This window comes from Apodemus sylvaticus, chromosome 6 (genome assembly GCF_947179515.1).
Source record: "Apodemus sylvaticus chromosome 6, mApoSyl1.1, whole genome shotgun sequence".
In the NCBI taxonomy this organism is placed as follows: Eukaryota; Metazoa; Chordata; class Mammalia; order Rodentia; family Muridae; genus Apodemus; species Apodemus sylvaticus.
This window is the reverse complement of record NC_067477.1, coordinates 101155475-101174012: the sequence shown is the minus strand read 5'-3', so window position 1 is coordinate 101174012 and position 18538 is coordinate 101155475. Positions and strand designations below refer to the sequence as shown.

The window sequence follows — 18538 nt, the reverse complement described above, 5'->3', positions numbered from 1 at the left end:
TAAGTTTTACTACACAGTTTATTTCCTTACTTTTTCTCTGATTTGTTTCTTATTCTTGAGTGCCTTCCAAGGGCATATACTGTCAAGGAAACTATGTTTTCCACCAATTGGTTCTGGTATATGTCAATCAAAACAAAGCAAAATACAGGGATAACTCATGTTTCCTGGTAGTGTCTAAATTTTTAGAATATATTATTTGATATTAAGGAAATAATATACATATTATTATAATATATATTACATTTAATGAAAATTAGTTCAATGCTTTGTTCAGTTCAGGACATTAAACATCATTGTCTATGTCTTAAATGTCTGTTGGATGGTGATTAGTTTTTAATGTGTTGGGTGTTGTATGTGTGTATGTTCCCAAGAACAACAACTTGGGAATTCTCTCCTTCTACCACATGGGGCTTAGAAATCAAATCAGGCCCTTGGTACCTTAACCCATCTTGCCATTCTGCTAGCCCCAAAATATGTATTCCTAAAAAGCTATGCACAGGAATATTGGAGAAATTAGAATAGAATAAGACTTTTAACCAAAAGAGTAAGAGACATTGTAGTAACTTTTTTCTTTTTACTTTTTAAAGATTTTCTCAACTATCTATTTATTTATATTAGATCTTTCTTTACATTTCAAATGTCATCCCCTTTGACATTGTAGTAATTAAAATAAAATCCCTGGCCGGGCGGTGGTGGCGCACGCCTGTAATCCCAGCACTCTGGGAGGCAGAGGCAGGCGGATTTCTGAGTTCGAGGCCAGCCTGGTCTACAGAATGAGTTTCAGAACAGCCAGGACTACACAGAGAAACCCTGTCTCGACAAAAACCAAATCCAAAAACCAAACCAAAACAAAAAAAATTCCAATTACTGTTAAGTCTCTAGGCAGTTGTGCCTAGCATCACAAACTTGTCAGTACCTGCAGAATTGGTTAAATCCCCAATTAAGGCTTGAGCTTTTTCTTTGAGACACCTTAATGTCTTGAACAGGAGCTGGAGGGGGCCTAGGAGGCTCTGTGCTTTAGGAAGTCATTTCTGCCTGACTTAATGTTCTGTATAATATTAATAACACTTCTTTAATTTGAGAAAACTTGTTCATCATCATTCAAAAACATTAACAAGCTAGAACATTATGCTCACTTAGTTGTTAGTTTCTTTCCTTACTAGTCAATGTGAGATAGCTATACTGTTGAAGTTCATGTTTATCATTATAAGTTGTGAACTCAGTCCCTGTGTCAGATATACTCTTGATGATATTAAGCATTACTGAGGAGGTTGCTATGCCTACCTTCTCATTCTTTTTTGCTACATATTTTCGGTTATAAGAACTTAATGTGTGGAAGAGGTGAAGGGCCAGCTGTTGTTTTCTCTGTTTGCTGTTACTACTTGCATTTTGGCTTTAATTTACACCTGTAGATGTAGACATCAATTTTTAAATAGTTGTAGTATAATGGATACTAAAAATATTTGAATTTTATAGTTTGCTGAGTTTTGACATGTTCTCTAAAATGATATCATTTTAATCTGTGAAGTTAGGTAAAGAGTTTAAAAATTAGTAGGCAATATGGAAGAATAACTGTGATAAAATACATATATATTGCATTATGCCACACTTGGTTAATTACCCTCTTCGCTTGCAGTGGCCCTAGGGTTTATCCCTCGCAGCTACACAGAAATACAACTAACCCTCTTACTTCCTGTGTCTCAGCAGATCATTTTGTACACTCTATGAAATGTACATAACCAATTTTTTGGTCTGTTGCCCATCTGGTAGGTGCCTGAAAATACAATTTTGCTATAGTATGACTTAACAGAAATTATTTTCAAACCTAGAAGGTCATTTAGAGACTAAATGTCTAATCATACATTTATTTTGTTGCTTTTCCCTTTTGAATGAAAGAAAGATTATGGCGATTTGTGGGTTCATTTAAAGGAAAATCCAGATTCAATATCTTTTGAATTTTTTTTAAAGAGTTGCTAATATGTACTTGATTGCAAGGAATGAAGGAATAGTATACAGAGAAGTTATGGGTGGATATGGTTACTGTCTTAGTCAGGGTTTCTATTCCTGCACAAACATCATGACCAAGAAGCAAGTTGGGGAGGAAAGGGTTTATTGAGCTTACACTTCCACACTGCTGTTCATCACTAAAGGAAGTCAGGACTGGAACTCAAGCAGGTCAGGAAGCAGGAGCTGATGCAGAGGCCATGGAGGGATGTTTCTTACTGGCTTGCTTAGCCTACTCTCTTATAGAACCCAAGAATACCAGCCCAGGGATGGTGGGGCCCTCCCCTTTGATCACTAATTGAGAAAATGCCTCACAGTTGGATCTCATGGAGGCACTTCCCCAACTGAAGCTCCTTTCTCTGTGATAGCTCCAGCCTGTGTCAAGTTGACACACAAAACCAGCCAGTACAGTTACTAACTGTACTTTAGAAACTATATTTGTGCATATTAATTAGCTTTTTTATTGCTTTCTTTTTTTTTTTCCATTCCAATGTACTGTATTGGGCTCTTTGAACTTACATATTCAGAATAGAAAATCAGAGTAATTTTCTGATACAATGAAAATAGAGCACATTTATTAACAGGAAAACTACTTACTGTAACAATGCATTAAATCTCGCATAATAAACACAGCCAAAATAGCACAAGACACTTCTTGATATTCTGATACAGTATCATTAAAGACTGTCCTCCACACACCTTAACATATACCCACATAAAGCATTTATTTCATAGGCAGTAAAAATAATGATTTTGTCTGTTACTGAAATAGATTTCCTGGTTTTTAGCTTTGATTATATACTATAGATAGACTTCAAATATTAAAAGCAAATGCTTCCCCATATACATATGCTTAGTAAACTTAAATTGCTAATATCTGTAGATACAGATTTTTTTTTTATACTTTCGTGTGCATGTGGACTTGTTTAAGCAATTCATTGCTTAGATTTGATGAATGGTTGGGAAATCGTTAGTTTTTAAGAGTAATGTGATATTCAAGTATTTCCGTGACTTAAAATTTTATATTTTATTTTATTTTTATGTATGTATTTCTGCTACTTGTGCAGGTACACACAAAGACTAGAAAAGGGTGTTGGCTCTTCAGGAACTGAAGTTATGGACTATTGTGAGCTGCTTAATGTGGGTGTGGGAAGCTGAAGTTAGGATCTCTGGGAGAGCAATAAAGGTCTTAATGACTGAGCCATCTATCCAGCTCCCTTCGGTAACTTCCTATGAAAGACAAAAAAAGAAGGGGAAAAAGTTTTAAAACCAAAGACAAGGTCTTAATGGCTTAGCCCTGGCCGGCCCAGAACTTACTATATGGACCAGGCTGGCTTTGAACTTTCAGAGGTTTGCTTGCCTCTATCTCCTGAGTGCTGGTATTTAATGTGTGAATCTCCATGTCCAGCAGAAAATGAAAAGTCTTAATTTCTGTTGTTGTAGTTTGGGTTTTATTGCTATGAAGAGACACATGGCAGCTCTTATAAAGGAAAACATTTAATTGGGGCTAGCTTACAGTTTCAAAGGTTTAGACTATATTCATCATGGAAGGAAGTATGGCAGTGTGCAGGCAGATATTGTGCTGGAGGAGCTGACTTTGTGTCAAATTGATGTCAAAGCCAGCTCCCACGGTGACACACTTCTTCCAATAAGGCCACACCTAATAGTGCCACTTCCTAGGGCCATGCATTAAAACACATGAGTCTGTGGAGACCATACCTATTCAAACCACCACTATAACTGTAATGATTTGTCATGTTTTGTGTTTGGAATTTCTTTAATTCCATCTCAGAGTTCCCAGCAGGACAACTGTCCATTTTCCCTTCACTGCTTAACTGTGCATAATGACTGCGAGAGAGATTTGCTTCACCCAGAAGACATTCAGACAGATAGTGTATTACTTTTTCTTATAGTTTATAATGGGGAAATACTTAAATGACTTTTTTGATGTTTTATTCTATGGAGAGTTTGGAGTAAAATAGTTTGTATTCTTTGAATCTTGAATAAGAAAATATTTTTTTGTTCATAAAGGAGAAGATAATTATCGATTATAAATGAAAGAAATCAAGTAGTATAACAATTTAACTAATTTTACTCTCTAAACTTCTGAACTACATTGTGAATATTTTGGTTAATATCTTTCCCTATTTAATATTTTAGAAGAAAACGTACTTAAAATATTTATTTATTATTTGAAGTTGTATTGAGCCCAATACCAGCCATTCAGCTTTTAGCTGAGCAGAACTGGGAAATTGTTTTAACTTCTAAGCTTAATCTTCATAATTAGGAGGAAAAAAGATAATAGCATCTACTTGCACAGTCTGCTAGGAAAATTAAATGAGATGATATATTTAAGTGTCTGACAGTTCTAATACAAGGCACTAGGTAAATACTAGCTGCTGTGCTGCTGTTAGCACTGTTATAGCCTTAGAGCCTTGACTGGGTCAGTAATAAGTCCTCACACACTTAAAGTCCTACCACGAAAATGTGCTGTAGTTGATGATTTCTGTCACAACTCATTGTTATGCAGTTAATATGTTGTATCATTCTGCCTCTCAACGAGAGCTGGGGCAGAGCCAGTAAGGCACTTGCACTCCACACACAATTTAAAGAGGTACCCAAGCTCCTACAGTAATTAATCATTTGTAATGTAATATTAAAAACAAATAGAAAATCCTACGAGAAGCCAGGCATCCATGCTTCACTTTCATCCCAGTACTCAGGAGGCAGAAGTAGGCTGGCTGAGCTTGGGCTGTCAGGCTGTCGGGCTGCTGCGGCACTTGAGCTGCTGAGTTCTTCTGGGGCACCCTTTACCATTTATTTCATGCTGATTTTTTGTGTTCCTTGGCAAATCTTGTTATCTTTAGGGAATTTTTTTTTCTTCTTCTCTTCTCTTCTCTTCTCTTCTCTTCTCTTCTCTTCTCTTCTCTTCTCTTCTCTTCTCTTCTCTTCTCTTCTCTTCTCTTCTCTTCTCTTCTCTTCATCCCCTTCCTCCCCTTCCCCCCCTTCCTCCCCTTCCTCCCCTTCCTTCCCTTCCTCCCCTTCCTCCCCTTCCTCCCCTTCCTCCCCTTCGCCTTCTTCCCTTTCTTCCCCTTCTTCCCCTTCTTCCCTTTCTTCTTTCCTTCCTTCCTTCCTTCCTTCCTTCCTTCCTTCCTTCCTTCCTTCCTTCCTTCCTTCCTTCCTTTCTTTCTTCTTTCTTTCTTTCTTTCTTTCTTTCTTTCTTTCTTTCTTTCTTTCTTTCTTTCTTTCTTTCTTTCTTTCTTTCTTTCTCTTTCTTTCTCTCTCTCTCTCTTTCTCTCTCTCTTTTTAACTAGGCAATAAACTTCTTTTGAAGGTGGGATAAAGTTAGTCTGAATAATTGGGTTTAGAAATCTTCTAATACCTACAGAACATTACAGTATTAAGATAGCTTTTGTTCAGCTCTTCATGATAAGTGACAGTAGATCAGTTAACACAACTTTTTTGTGACAATATAAGCCTAGTTCACCCTTTTTAATCATCTGCATTTATTCAGGATATCTACTCACATCAGAAGATTTGGAGCTAGAACCTCAGATGAGATTAAACATGTAATGTTTGTCTTCCTAGGTCTGGATTACCGTACTCCGTCTGATCATTACTAATCTCATCTACTTACCTGGAGAAGGCGTCTCCTTTTCTTTCTCCCACATATACTGAGCACAAAATTAATGATTGTTAAATGAGTAAAAACTTATGTCTCATTTCTTTTTCTTTATTTTGCCTTGTATACACTGCCAGCTTCTCAGCTAACATTCTCTGGTTAGGAAAGTTTTCCAAGCTGTTGGGTATGGGGAGTCTCTGCAATACACTACACTGGGTGGTGTTTTATTCAGTGGGAGCAGCATATATGATATTTAAAGACTTTTGAATGTTTAAGAATTATACAAACTTGCTTTTTACTTTTTTTGTTTTTTAAACAGGATGGCTTAAATTCCTTGGTCCTTGATTTGGATTTTCCTGCTTTGAGGAAAAATAAAAATATAGATAATTTCTTAAATAGATGTAAGTATATTTATTTTTACTATTTTCGTCTGGACATGTAACTGTACTTTAAATGAAATGTATTTGGTTAATTTTTTGGTACATAAATCTATTAACTTGTTAACCTATGTCCTAGCAACTGTCCTATTAAGAGACATCACGACCAAGAAAATTCTTCTAAAAGAAAGTATTTACCTAGGGGCTTGATTCTAGTTTCAGAGGTTTAGTCCATTATCATGGCAGGGAGCATGATGACACACATTACACTGGAGTAGTGGCTGAGAACTGCATCATGATCCACAGGCCACTGGGCTTGGCATGGGCTTTTGAGACCCAAAACCCACCCCCAGAGACATACTTCCTCCAACAAGGCCACTTCTCCTAATCCTTTTCTGATCCTTTCAAATAGTGACTAAGCATTTAAATATATGCGCCTATGGGAGCCAGTTTTATTCAAACTACCAAAAGCTGTTAACTTACTAAACTCACTTTTATTTATTTGCCATTTGTTTCCCTTTAAAATAATATTTTGCTGGTGGTGGTAATGCCTGCCTTTAATCCTAGCACTTGGGAGTCAGAGGTAGGCAGATCTCTGAGTTCCAGGCCAGTTCTAGTTTTACAGAGCTCTATAGAGCCAACGAGGATAGCTAGGGCTACAGAGAAACCCTGTCTCAGAAAAATATTTGTATTTTCAAAGTAATTTTGCTGAACTAAGAATATGTAAAGTAGAAACGCTTTTAAGATTATATGTGAATTGTAAAGTCTATTACTGGATCTAAGTGAAATTTAAGTTAATATTTTAACTGTGTTTTTGCTTTTATTTAACCAGAAGATTTTAGTAAACTTTGTTTCAATAATTGCATACATTTAGGCCCCTTAAGGAAAAATGATCTGATGCCAGTTACCACCATGTATATGGTTATTCTTAATGTTTCTCAGCATTATGTCAGAATAGGTAGGTTCTAAAAATATATTCTCAAAATGAGTTAGGCATAGTGACTAATGCTTGTATGTAGCAATCTAGGAGGCTGAGGTGGGAGGTTTAAGGCTGACCTGGGCTACAAAACAGTGTTAATTCCAGGGGTCTAGAGAGATGGCTCAGCTGTTATGAACACATACTGTTCTTGCAGAGAACCTAAGTTCAGTTCCCAGCACCCAAGTCAGGCAAGCTCATAACCACCTGTTATTAACTCTTAGGGAATCTCATACCTCCATACCTCCTCTTCCTCCTCCTCCTCCTCCTTCCTAAGGGCGCTGCACTCACACACGCAAACCCATACTGTTAAATACATAATACACAAATTTTTAAAAATGTTTAGTAAAAGGGGAAAGAAAGTTTGAGAATGATTAATGCATCTTCTTTATCCCTACACCTAAGTCCTTTATTTTGGAGTTGCCAACACTAAGGTATTTCTGTATTTAATAGTAGTTGATATATTTGAAATACGTGATTGCCACCTTTTAAAGAAGTGGGTTAAGTTTCATTGCTAAATTTGGAATAGTACATGATTTCATCCCTTTCTCTTTGGAGATAATACCTAGCAGTATGGCCTAGAACACAGTCTTTGTATTTAGTCTCCTGGTCCTGGGTGATATGCCTGGTTTGTGATTGCTTTCTGCCATTATAAAGCACACCTGTATTGCTTGAGTCACTGATCACTTGCACATAGTGAAGTGAGAAGTGGAATAGCTTTTAGTATTGCTTTTTGGCGGTTAGTGATCTTCATGGACATGTGCCAACAAAAACCAATTGCTTTGGTTCCTTAATGCAAAGATAATATACATTTTAGAGTATTTATTTTAGTGCTATGGATTGAACTTAGGACCTTACATTGTTAAGCAGTCAGTCACTGAGTTACACCCCATCCCCACATTTTAAAGTTTTAAAATAGGATCCTTTAAAGACTAACAAACAGAATCAACTGAAAATTAGTTCTAATATCTAGAAATAAGAGATGTTTATAAAAATAGTGGCTCCTTTCAAAAAGTTCCTTGTTTATGATATTGATATTAAAAGTATGGTAATCTTTTTATTGTAGATGAGAAAATTGTGAAAAAAATCAGAGGTTTACAGATGAAAGCAGAAGACTATGATGTTGTAAAAGTTATTGGAAGAGGTGCTTTTGGTGAAGTTCAGTTGGTAAGAAAGGATTTGTTTGGTTTTTACTTCTTTTTTTTTTTTTTTAAACATCATAGCAGCTGAATAGTTCTAAAATCCATTCTCAGTCATTAAGGAATTGGTTTTCTGTCTTTGATCAAGTCATTCCGTCTCTGAGAGCCTTAGTAGTTTCTATCTTTAAAAGGGGGCAGCCTGTCACAAACACTATTTTATCTCTAAAATACAGTGATTTAAAATAATGCTAGTTTGGTTTTGCATGTGATCTGCTTAGAAGTTAACACTATGCTGTATTATTGGTATAAAACTATATGAGAGCTGTGTTTTCATTAGCTGGTCAGACTGAAGCTGGACTTGATGGTGAATGCCTTTAATCTTAGCATTCAGGAGGCTGAGACAGGCCAATCTCTGATTTCAAGACGAGCCTGGCATACAGTTCTAGGCCAGTCAGAACTATATAGTGAGGCCCTGTTTCAAAACAACAAAAATGGTCATATTGAAAGCATTCTGTTTAACAAGCTATTACATCCATATATATGTGTATATATATGTGTGCTTTTATATATATGTAACACATGTAACAATATGTAACACACATATGCACACATTTATCTAACATGTGTGTATACACACATCACAATGAGGAAATTCTTTATCTTTCAGGTGAAAGTACAACTATTATAACTTTTAACAGTAGATATTATATTTATATTAAATGAAGCTTTATAATAGTTTACTTGTTTTTAGTCCCTAAGCATGAGGCCGCCAATATTTGTAGAGTCCAATTTTGTCTTTGAGCTTAGCATCCTCATGATGACTGTGAGTGTGAATTCTTCTCCAAGTTCTGACCTGGAGAGTAGAGACAGTAATACCTATTTTGTGAGAGTCACTGTGGAGGATGATGATTACGTTAATTAATAAGATAAGTAATGGATGACAAGTTCATTAATGAGTAATACTAGTTAGAGCACTCCCTAAGGTTTATTTTGTTATTTTTATTTCTTATTTGCTATATAGAGGCAAATCACACATTTTATTGTTTTCTGCATACTTACGGTTATTGCAGTTATAAAAGAGATACTAGAATTTGAGGTTGGACAGATGGGTGTCCGATCTTAACCTATTCTTATTTTTCTTTTAGTTGGGTTTTTTGTTTTGTTTTTGTTTTTGTTTTTTGTTTTTTTTTTAGACAGGCTCTCCACATTCTTGGCTGGCCTGGAACTCAGTGTGTAGTTGAGGATGGACCTTGAATTTCTGATCCTCTTGCTTCCACTTCACGGGTGCTGGATTATAGGCATGCATCCTCATGCTCTCTTTTACATGGTGTTCAGACCTAGCCCAAGGCTTCACATATGCTAGGCAAGCATGCTTAATCATCTGAGAAACATCCCAGTCAGCCTGGTACTGCTTTGTTTTGTTCTGAGACAGGGTCTCACTGTGTAGACCAGGCTGATTTACAACTTACTGACATCTGCCTGCTTATGCTGAGTACTGGGATTAAAGTCATGTACCACCATGCCTTGTCCCAATTTCCCATGTTTTTATGTCAGAGCTGTTATTCTTTCTTGTTGTTGTGGTAATTATAATGCAGTACTTCAAAGGAATGGAAAGAAAATATATAGGTAAAGTTTTTATTATTTCTGTTAGCCAAAATCAGTTATTTTTAAAAATGAAAAAAATATTATTTTTTCATTTCAAATATTAATCTGGTGTCTGACAATAGATCTTATGTCTTATTTGTTTTGGCTTTGCTTTTGCCTCTATTATCTTAGACAGGGACTCTTTAAAAGGAATAAGATTATAAAGGAAACATTCACATGTTTCTTCCATCTGTATAGCTTTTTGAGGTTGATTTGTATGTAGTAAATTAGATGATGTGTTTATTTTGAGATTAGTAAAAGGAAGTTTCATGATAGCACAATTTCTTCTTTCCATGTGAAATACTTTATCTGGTTAAGTTGAAAGTAGGTTAGGTTACCGCAGAGGACAGTGTTAATCAATTTGCACAAATAAGTTTTCATTCTAAAAGTAACTTTGATATGTCACTGAAATGCCATAGCATATAAGAAGGTTCTGGAATCAACAGTAGTATTGGGGAGAGATTTTTTTGCTGCGATTATAGAGGACACTGGTTCAGCTTCTAGCATAATAATGGAGTCTGTAACTTCATTTCCAGGGCATCCAGTGCCCTCTTCTGCCCTCAACAGGCACTGCACACACATGGTTCACATATATACATGTAGGCAATACACTTATATATGTAAAATAAAGTAAGTAGTTAAAAAAAGTTAGTGGTGTTGGAGGGGAGGCTAGAGAGAGAGCTCAATGATTAACAACATTGGCTGCTCTTAAGCAGTGGACACAGGTTTGATTCCTCACACTTCTGTAACTCTAGTTGCCAGGCTTCTGGCATCCTCTTCTGGACTCTGGGCACTGCACTCATGCAGTGCACAGACATATGTACAAGCAAAACACCCATATCTATAAACATTTTAACTTATAGTTAAAAAAGATTAAATAACAGGAAAAAGGAATAGCTTCCTCTCTAGGGCCTATGACCTCAATAGTGAAACGTTAATAGACATTTTTGTGTGGACTATCTAATATGGAGGAAGAAGAATCAGTGTTGGCAACTGCTATGTCTAGTGTACAGGATATTGGTTCCTATTATTTAGGCTTTAGTTCTCTCAGTTTGAAGTAGTATTAGTAACAATGTAACCTTAGAACATTTATATTAATACTAAATTGGATTGAATATTCATGTCTGTTAGTGTGGTTCTGGTTCTGAGTCGTGGGATAATTGTTAGTTTTCTTGTCAGGTATTTAAGTGGCCTTTACTTTTAAGTAATCAGGTCTTACAGATTTTTAAATATGCATAGGCATATTATTTACATAGGGCCACCATGGCAATATCATATTTCATGAAAAACAACAGAAATTTCTTTTCATATCGGTTCTTGGAAGGTTTGGGAACCAGCTTATTGGCATCTTATATACTTTGATCATTAGAAACATTTGAGACTGTTGTAAAAGTGTTTAAAATCTTTTCTGACTTGCAAGATGGCTCAGTGGGTAAAGCTGACAACCTAAATTTAATCCTTTGAACTTGCATAAAGGTGGAAGCAGAGAGGTGACTCCATAAAGTTTCCCTCTTATCTCCAATGTATGTGTGCCCTGGTAGCCACCCTCCCAAACACACACGCACACGCACACAGTAATAATAAGTAAAAAATAGAGTGACTACAGGCATGGCTTAGCAGTTAAAAGAGCAGTTGCTTCTCTTCTTCCCAAGTTACTCAAGCCACACAGACGCACAGTCATAATTAGTCTTTTCCTTCATCCCTTCTGTTTAATTTTTTAGACAATGGTTTGTATTTTTAAACTTAGTCTCCACTTTTCTCGGTCTTCATTGTTTTACTTTCCCAAGCTATCTCAAATGAACCTATGCTTTCTATTCCTCTTCTGCTTAGTATTTCATCAAAGTAGTGTTGATCTCAAGTTGTGAGGTACTAATGGAGAGAATATCAAGACCATGCATGTTAAATATTCTGTGTATTTGTTCTGTGTGTGCTCACCTGGACTGATGTTACTATTTGGAGACATTTCCTTATAGTTTTATATCTCTATATTCTTAGGTACTATGCATATTTCCAATCCGGGTGTAGGAACATTGAGTAAGCTTTAGGGGCTTTTATATCATATGAGTTGGTTTTCATTATTTCTGCCTCTACCTACGTTGAGTTAAGGAAAGACAGTTCTAGATGTGATGTAACTATGGATCCCGCTCTGTTTAGTTTATTAAGTTAGTATGATACCTTTATCCTGGCCTGCTGGGATCTCTTTTGAAATGTCAGCATTCATGGGGCTCAAGAGACGGCCTAGCAGGTAAAGTTGAGGATGAGTGCTTGCCACTACTCTTGCTGCAGTCATAACTTTATCTCCAGCTCTAGGGGATCTGATGTTCTCTTCTGGCCTCTGCAGGCACTGAAGTCATGTCCACTCATACACACACACACACACACACACACACACACACACGTATGCACGTGCGGGGTGGGATGGGGGAGGGAGGGAGAGAGAGGAATGATTTATAAAGGCTTTAAAATGGCACCTGTCTTAGCTTTCCATTCTTGGCAAGCTCACAGTGTGTTTTGTTTCTGCCTTTTAGTCCTGTTTTGTTTTGTTTTGTTTTGTTTTGTTTTGTTTTAACTCTGTGCCTCTCAGTGCTTACTTTAAAAGAAAATTTGGAAATTATCCATTTCTCTAGTTTTAACATTTTGTCTGAGTGAAATTTCTTCTTCGTGTATTAATTAATGTTATTTTATTTGTAATATTTCGTCTTGTAGTTTATATGTTGATATTTTGATTCCTTTACTATTTTTTAACAAGAACTATATCTTTCAAGTATTTTGACCTTCTTACCGGTAATTGATACTCTTTATCTAAAATGATTCATCCACACCATCTGCTTCAATAAAGAACATAGCTTAAAAGAGTATCTTGAGAAGCAGAGAGAAAAGAGCAGCCGTTCCCATGTAGCCACCATCAGTTCATTCCTGCTTTGCATGTATACATATGTATATGTGATTCTCTAATACTGTTCATGTGAACCCAAATTTTTTTTTTTTAAAAAGTGTAAAGCTGGATCTTTACTTTTTATAAGGTTATTTCTGAGCTGTAAAACTTGATCCCTCCTTCTGATGTTTTGATAGTCCTTGTATCTGCTATTCAGTCTTGGCTACCATGACAGAAAGCTTGAGGACATTGTTTTTCTTGCATCTTTGGTGGAGGCTTCATTAACATCAGGCAGTGTTCCAGGTTAGTCTGATATACAAATTGAATTTTCTTATAAAAATAAGATTTTGTTAGTAAAAAATAAAATTGAAAGCCTCAAATGACATGTCTTCGTAAGAATAAAGTTGTCAACAGGGTTCCAAGAATATCCTAAGCATATTCTTAAGCTTCATTTAGAAACCTGACATCTGTTTAAGTCAGACTGTCTGTATGTCTTTCTTACAAAGAAATACATCTTAACTGTAGAAATTATGGGCTGGAGAGAAAAGAGGAGTTGCTTAAATTCCATCAGCTACGGTATAACCATGGTTAGTGTTTTGTATCTCTCTTTTAAAGGGAAGGGTGTTTTTTTCCTCTTGCACACATATATACTCAGTTGGATAATGTTTTGTATTCAGTGTATTTTCAAATTTAAAAACTAGGAATTCGACAGTCTTTTATAACCAATAGAACTGTTAAGAGAAGTCTTTTGTTTTGATTAGTTTTGTTTTTTTGTTTTTTGTTTTTGGTCTTCTAAGTACTAAGACTAGTAACAGGCACACATGCATAACTTCATAGTAGAATGAGCCTTATTCTGTTTGTAGTAGAGTTAGGTAATGTTTTTATTGACTGTATTCTGTATGATAAATTTATAGTCATTATCTCTCATTTTGTCTTTGCTTTGTAATTTAGAGGAATTAAGTAAATTTGTCATCTAATTCATAAATATCTCTGCCTTTGCCCAGGTTTGTTTACATCTGAATCCATGTTTTTAAACATTACTCTGTTCAGTGTGATTATGAATAGCTACTATGTCTGACTGTTCGTGTATTTGTCCATCTATATTGAATAGAGGAGAAGGAGCTGGAGAATAAAGGGGAGTCTTCAGAGATGCTGAGGGAGATTATGATAGAATAACTCAGAGACATCCTCAGAGGAAGATGAGTGGAAATCAGCTTTCCTAAAGTAGCAGCACTTTATTATACTACTTTGTCACATCACTGCTAATGAATTTTAAAGGTATGGTGTAGACATTTGGCATGAATAAGTCTAATGTCTGTGAGTCATATCAGAGATGAGAAGTAGTGATTCCTACCTTGTGCTGTGAGCCAGTAATTGTCCTAGCCTAGCGATGAAATGAAATTCAGCCCTATAACCAAAATATTCTTAATGTGTTTAAAGTCTTAGTGATACTGCATAGATAGAGGTAGCAGTGTGTTGAACAATTCAGCATTGTGCCATCCACTGGACAGTTCCACAGTGAAAGCATGTTTCTCTTAAAAGCAGCTTAGGAAGCAGGCTGCAAACAGCACGTCTGTGAGATTGTCAGGAGCACAGGGAACTGTAGACTGGAGAGTAACTGTACCACCAATGAAGACAGTAAACATTTTCTTATTCAGAATTCCTCTTAGGGCTACAGTGTATACTTTTTATCCAAATGAATGATTGTCTTCTTTCCAGCAGTTAATAGATAACTTTTAGCCTCAGTTCTTACCCCAGTGTACAGCAAAATTATCAGAATTTTGTATGTCATGGTCTAAGTATAAATAATGAAAATAATAACAAATTAATTGACTCTTAATGGTCTGTGGATTGTTTTCTCTAATGCAGTTAGAGAACATTCAAAATTCAATTTGCTTTTAGAGTAAGTTAAGACTTGAAGAATGGTGTAAGTATACATAGAAGAGAGTGTTTTGGCAACTTGTAAAAATTTGTTCATAGTTTTTTATGATTATTTACTTTGAGATAATCTGGTTATTAAACACAAGTCAATTAGAAAGCTAGTATGCTTGCTGTGGTATAGTTTTCTAGCTTTACAACTGTCATCCTTTAATCCATGACTTCTGCTCTGTGTTCTCATATTTTTTTTTCTGGTGCATATATTTTTAGTGTTGTATAAACTTTGTCACTATGCAGCCCTAGTAGGGATAGATGTTATTGCCTAGTAACAACACAGAAGATGAATACAAACTACAGCTCTCATCACCACATGGTTACCTCTTGGACTTAACATTTTCATTGTAGTGTTACAGCATTTCAAAATTCTTCAGATTTCAAGACATTTTTAAAGGAGAAATGATGTAAGAATGTTTTGTATATTTGTTCCATCAAATTACTGACTCAGAGTGTTACATTTTTTCAGCAGAAAATAGAGATTCATAGTTTTCTTTCTCTAATTCTTTTAGTTTTTGTATCATGAATTTTCAAGTTCATTTATAAAAGGTGCAAACATTTACAGTTGTGTGCCCCTCTGCTCTCTTCCCCTTAAGTATAGGACTCATTATATATGAATTGCAGGCTGGCCTGGAACCCAAAAAGATCAGCTGTTCTGCCTCTTAGGTCTTGATGTAAAGACTGTCTGCTCTAAGTCTGTTTTACTGTATACATTCATTCCTATTGTAACATTTTATCCTTGCTGTTTTCCATGGCAGATATGTTTGCCTTTCCTTTAATCTTCAGCCTGTCTGGTTTATATCTAAACCACATAAGTTTATGTCTTGCTTTCTAGTTTTTGGATAATTCATTAATGGGTATATTTAGTCCATTATATTCACATAATATCTTAGCTTAAAATTATCTTGGATGCCCCCCAGTCTGATCGCATTCATTTATTCAAATTTATTTGTGCTCAGATTCACTGAATTTCTCTCTCTCTCTCTCTCTCTCTCTCTCTCTCTCTCTCTCACACACACACACACACACACAGAGAGAGAGAGAGAGAGAGAGAGAGAGAGAGAGAGAGAGAGAGAGAGAGAGAGAGAGAGAGAGAGAGCTTCAAGACAGGGCTTCTCTATGTAGCCCTGGCTGTCCTGGAATTCACTCTGTAGAACAGGCTGGCCTCAAAGTCATAGATTGCCTTTCTCTGCCTCCTGAGTGCTGGTGTTAAAGGGGTGCGCCACCACTGTCCAGCTGGATTTCTCACTTTTTAATCACTGTTCTGTTTAGCCCTTCTAAAGTTTTCATTTGTTACTATACATTTTTTTAGTTATAGAATTTCTAATTGATTTCTATTATTTACATTTTATTTAAGCATATAAGAGCTATTTTTACTTATGTCTTTTATACTTATTTGTAAGAAAATTTTAAAGCTAAACCTAACATTTTCTTTTGAATTCTTTTTTTTTTATTGATAAGTCATGCTTTCAATTTTTACCTCTTTAAAAGTTTTAAATTATTTGCTAGATCTTGTGGATATGGAGTAGAGAGTTGGAGCTTTTTAATCTCTTTGAAGAATGTTAGTTTTCATTCTGATAGTCTCTTCAGTGACTTACTGGTTGGCCATCCTTGATTTGTGAAGGCTCAGTTTCATACTTTGTCAGAGTAGGTGTGTGGAAAGAGCAAGGTATTGCTATCAAGTCCTTTCACCTTGATGTAACTCAGCCGTTAGCTAAACTGCTCCCTTTTGATGTTTAGATACTGTTAGGTTTTGTTGGTAGTAGAGTGGGGCTTACTTTAGAGATCAGTAGTTTGTGACCCTTTTGGGAGTAGGACGCCCCTTTCACAGGGGTCACATATCAAGATATTTTGCATTTCAGATATTTACATTAATAGTAGCAAAATTATAGTTATAAAGTAGCAAATTTCCTGGACATGCAGCTGATACTTATTAGAGGAGGAACTATGTTCTGGAGAAGTGGTCCTTAATTTTCTTAATGCTGTTATGTGACCCTTTAATGCAGTTCTTCAGGTTGTGATGACACCCAACCATAAGATTATTTTGTTGTCACTATTGTCATTGAACTTGTCACTGAGGAATTAGTAGAGGCCAAAACAGATACGAATTTTCTTTTTTTGTTTTCCTTCGAGTTTACAGTATCTTTTGGGGCACCAGTTATAAGTAACATTTATCCAGAAAATTTCAGATTGTAGGAAGAAAGCAAATGAAGATGAAGTTGTGAGGAAATGAGGAGATTCTTTATGTTTTTTAAGAAAGTATTTATGACTTGGCCCTACTGCGGCTCTTAATCTGATTGGGTAGTCAGAAGAAGATTCTTTGAGGAGTTTCACATTTCAGCTGAATGGAAAAGAAGCTTGTGTGTCCTTGGATGAGAGGTGGTCAGGTACTAATGGATTTTCTAATGAAAAATATATAAAGAAGAAAGGGTCATTTTTATCATTTTTATAAAGGGACTAAAAGAAGATAATTGTGCTTAAAGTATGACCTGACTCTAGGCATTGTGGTCAAGGGCTTCATCTTTTCTTAGCTTCTTCTTCCAACCCTAACACCAAATGCTGTTGAACTTTCCAGAGAGAGAGAACTTCAGGTGGGCTGGGATATTGGGCTGGCATGAAATATGGCTCTGTTTGAGGTGGGTGATGCTAACTTCAAGTTTAGAGGGAATAGTGTGCACTATGGATGTAAGAGTGCATTTCAGTCTCAGCTTACCACCTTTATAGTCCTCAGGCAGATTGGATTCTCTGTGCCTTATATTTGCCATTCTGACAGGTAGAAAGGATACCTCATTGGGACTAAAGCAAAAATTAAGGTCATGTATCCAAACACAGTAGTGCCTGGCACATACTCTGTAATAGGCACAAATCTTATCTTCATTGGATTAAATTCTGGTGCTGAGAGATAGGACATAAGTTGTTCTTTAAAAGATACAAGAATTGGTTTGTTTGTATGGCTCATTAGACTGAGTGGATATAGAAGAGTAAAACTGGCAGTTGGAGTAAAAGATATTGGACCTGGTTGGCAGCAATGGTAATAGCTAGATATGGCTGGATTAGAAACAAGTTAAAGGTAGAACTGTATGAGTCTCTGACAAAGGAATTTTTAGCCCGAGCAGCTTAAGTAATGGAACAGTTATTTCCCAACTAACTGTAGGAAATAGATACATTCAAGAAAACTTGGATTTTTCAGTCTTGTATGCATTGCCCATTGTTTTTTATTACACATATTACGGTATGTGTTAACTGTAATAACTTAGACTATATGTCTTTTTTTGTGTGTGTGATGCTTTGGTATGTTCTGGGAATTAAATAGGGTTATAGGGGCTGGAGAGATAGCTTATCTGTTAAGAGCTCTAACTGCTCTTCCTGAGATCATGATTTCAATTCCCAGCAACCACATGGTGGCTCACAACCATCTGTAAAAGGATCTGATGCCCTCTTCTGGGTGTCTGAAGAGAGTGACAATGTAATCACATATATAAAATAAATAAGTAAATCTTTAAAAACATATGGTTGTAAATAGACTTTATCCTTACTCTGAAGAAATTTATATTCTACTGATCAAGTAACTATATTGTTAGTTTTTTTTCTTTCTGAAAACTAATCTTTTAAATAGATACTTAGGAACAAATGAGAATGAGTTAATAATATCAGGTTATCCTTGCAAACTAACCTATTAGATTATTAATGTTCAAATAGTAAGTGATTTGCACCTCCTCCACACACATACCACGTATACATAAACACTGATGTTTCAGACTAAAAGAGATGTTTCTCCCCCTCAGTAAACAGTTCTTGCCTGTTAAATAGTATCTTATATTTTTAAAACATGATTAGCTTAAATAATCTGAGGGAATTTATTTAGCTAAAATAAGATAGTTGCTTATTTGACTTTAATTAAAAGGTATATTTTCTGAAACATTTGGGCCCTTATATATGTTCTCTCTGGTAAGTGTTAGACTTCTGCTT

General features: G+C 35.8%; 1 protein-coding gene across 1 annotated transcript in view; it reads left to right on the top strand.

Annotated features, from left to right (window-relative positions):
- The window catches only part of Rock2 (Rho associated coiled-coil containing protein kinase 2), a 103535-nt gene that overhangs the window by 39116 nt on the left and 45881 nt on the right, over positions 1–18538 (top strand). The window contains exons 2-3 of the mRNA XM_052186071.1: positions 5946–6027; positions 8046–8146. Of these exons, the coding sequence (XP_052042031.1) occupies positions 5946–6027; positions 8046–8146 (183 nt within the window). The remainder of the gene's footprint in view (positions 1–5945; positions 6028–8045; positions 8147–18538) is intronic.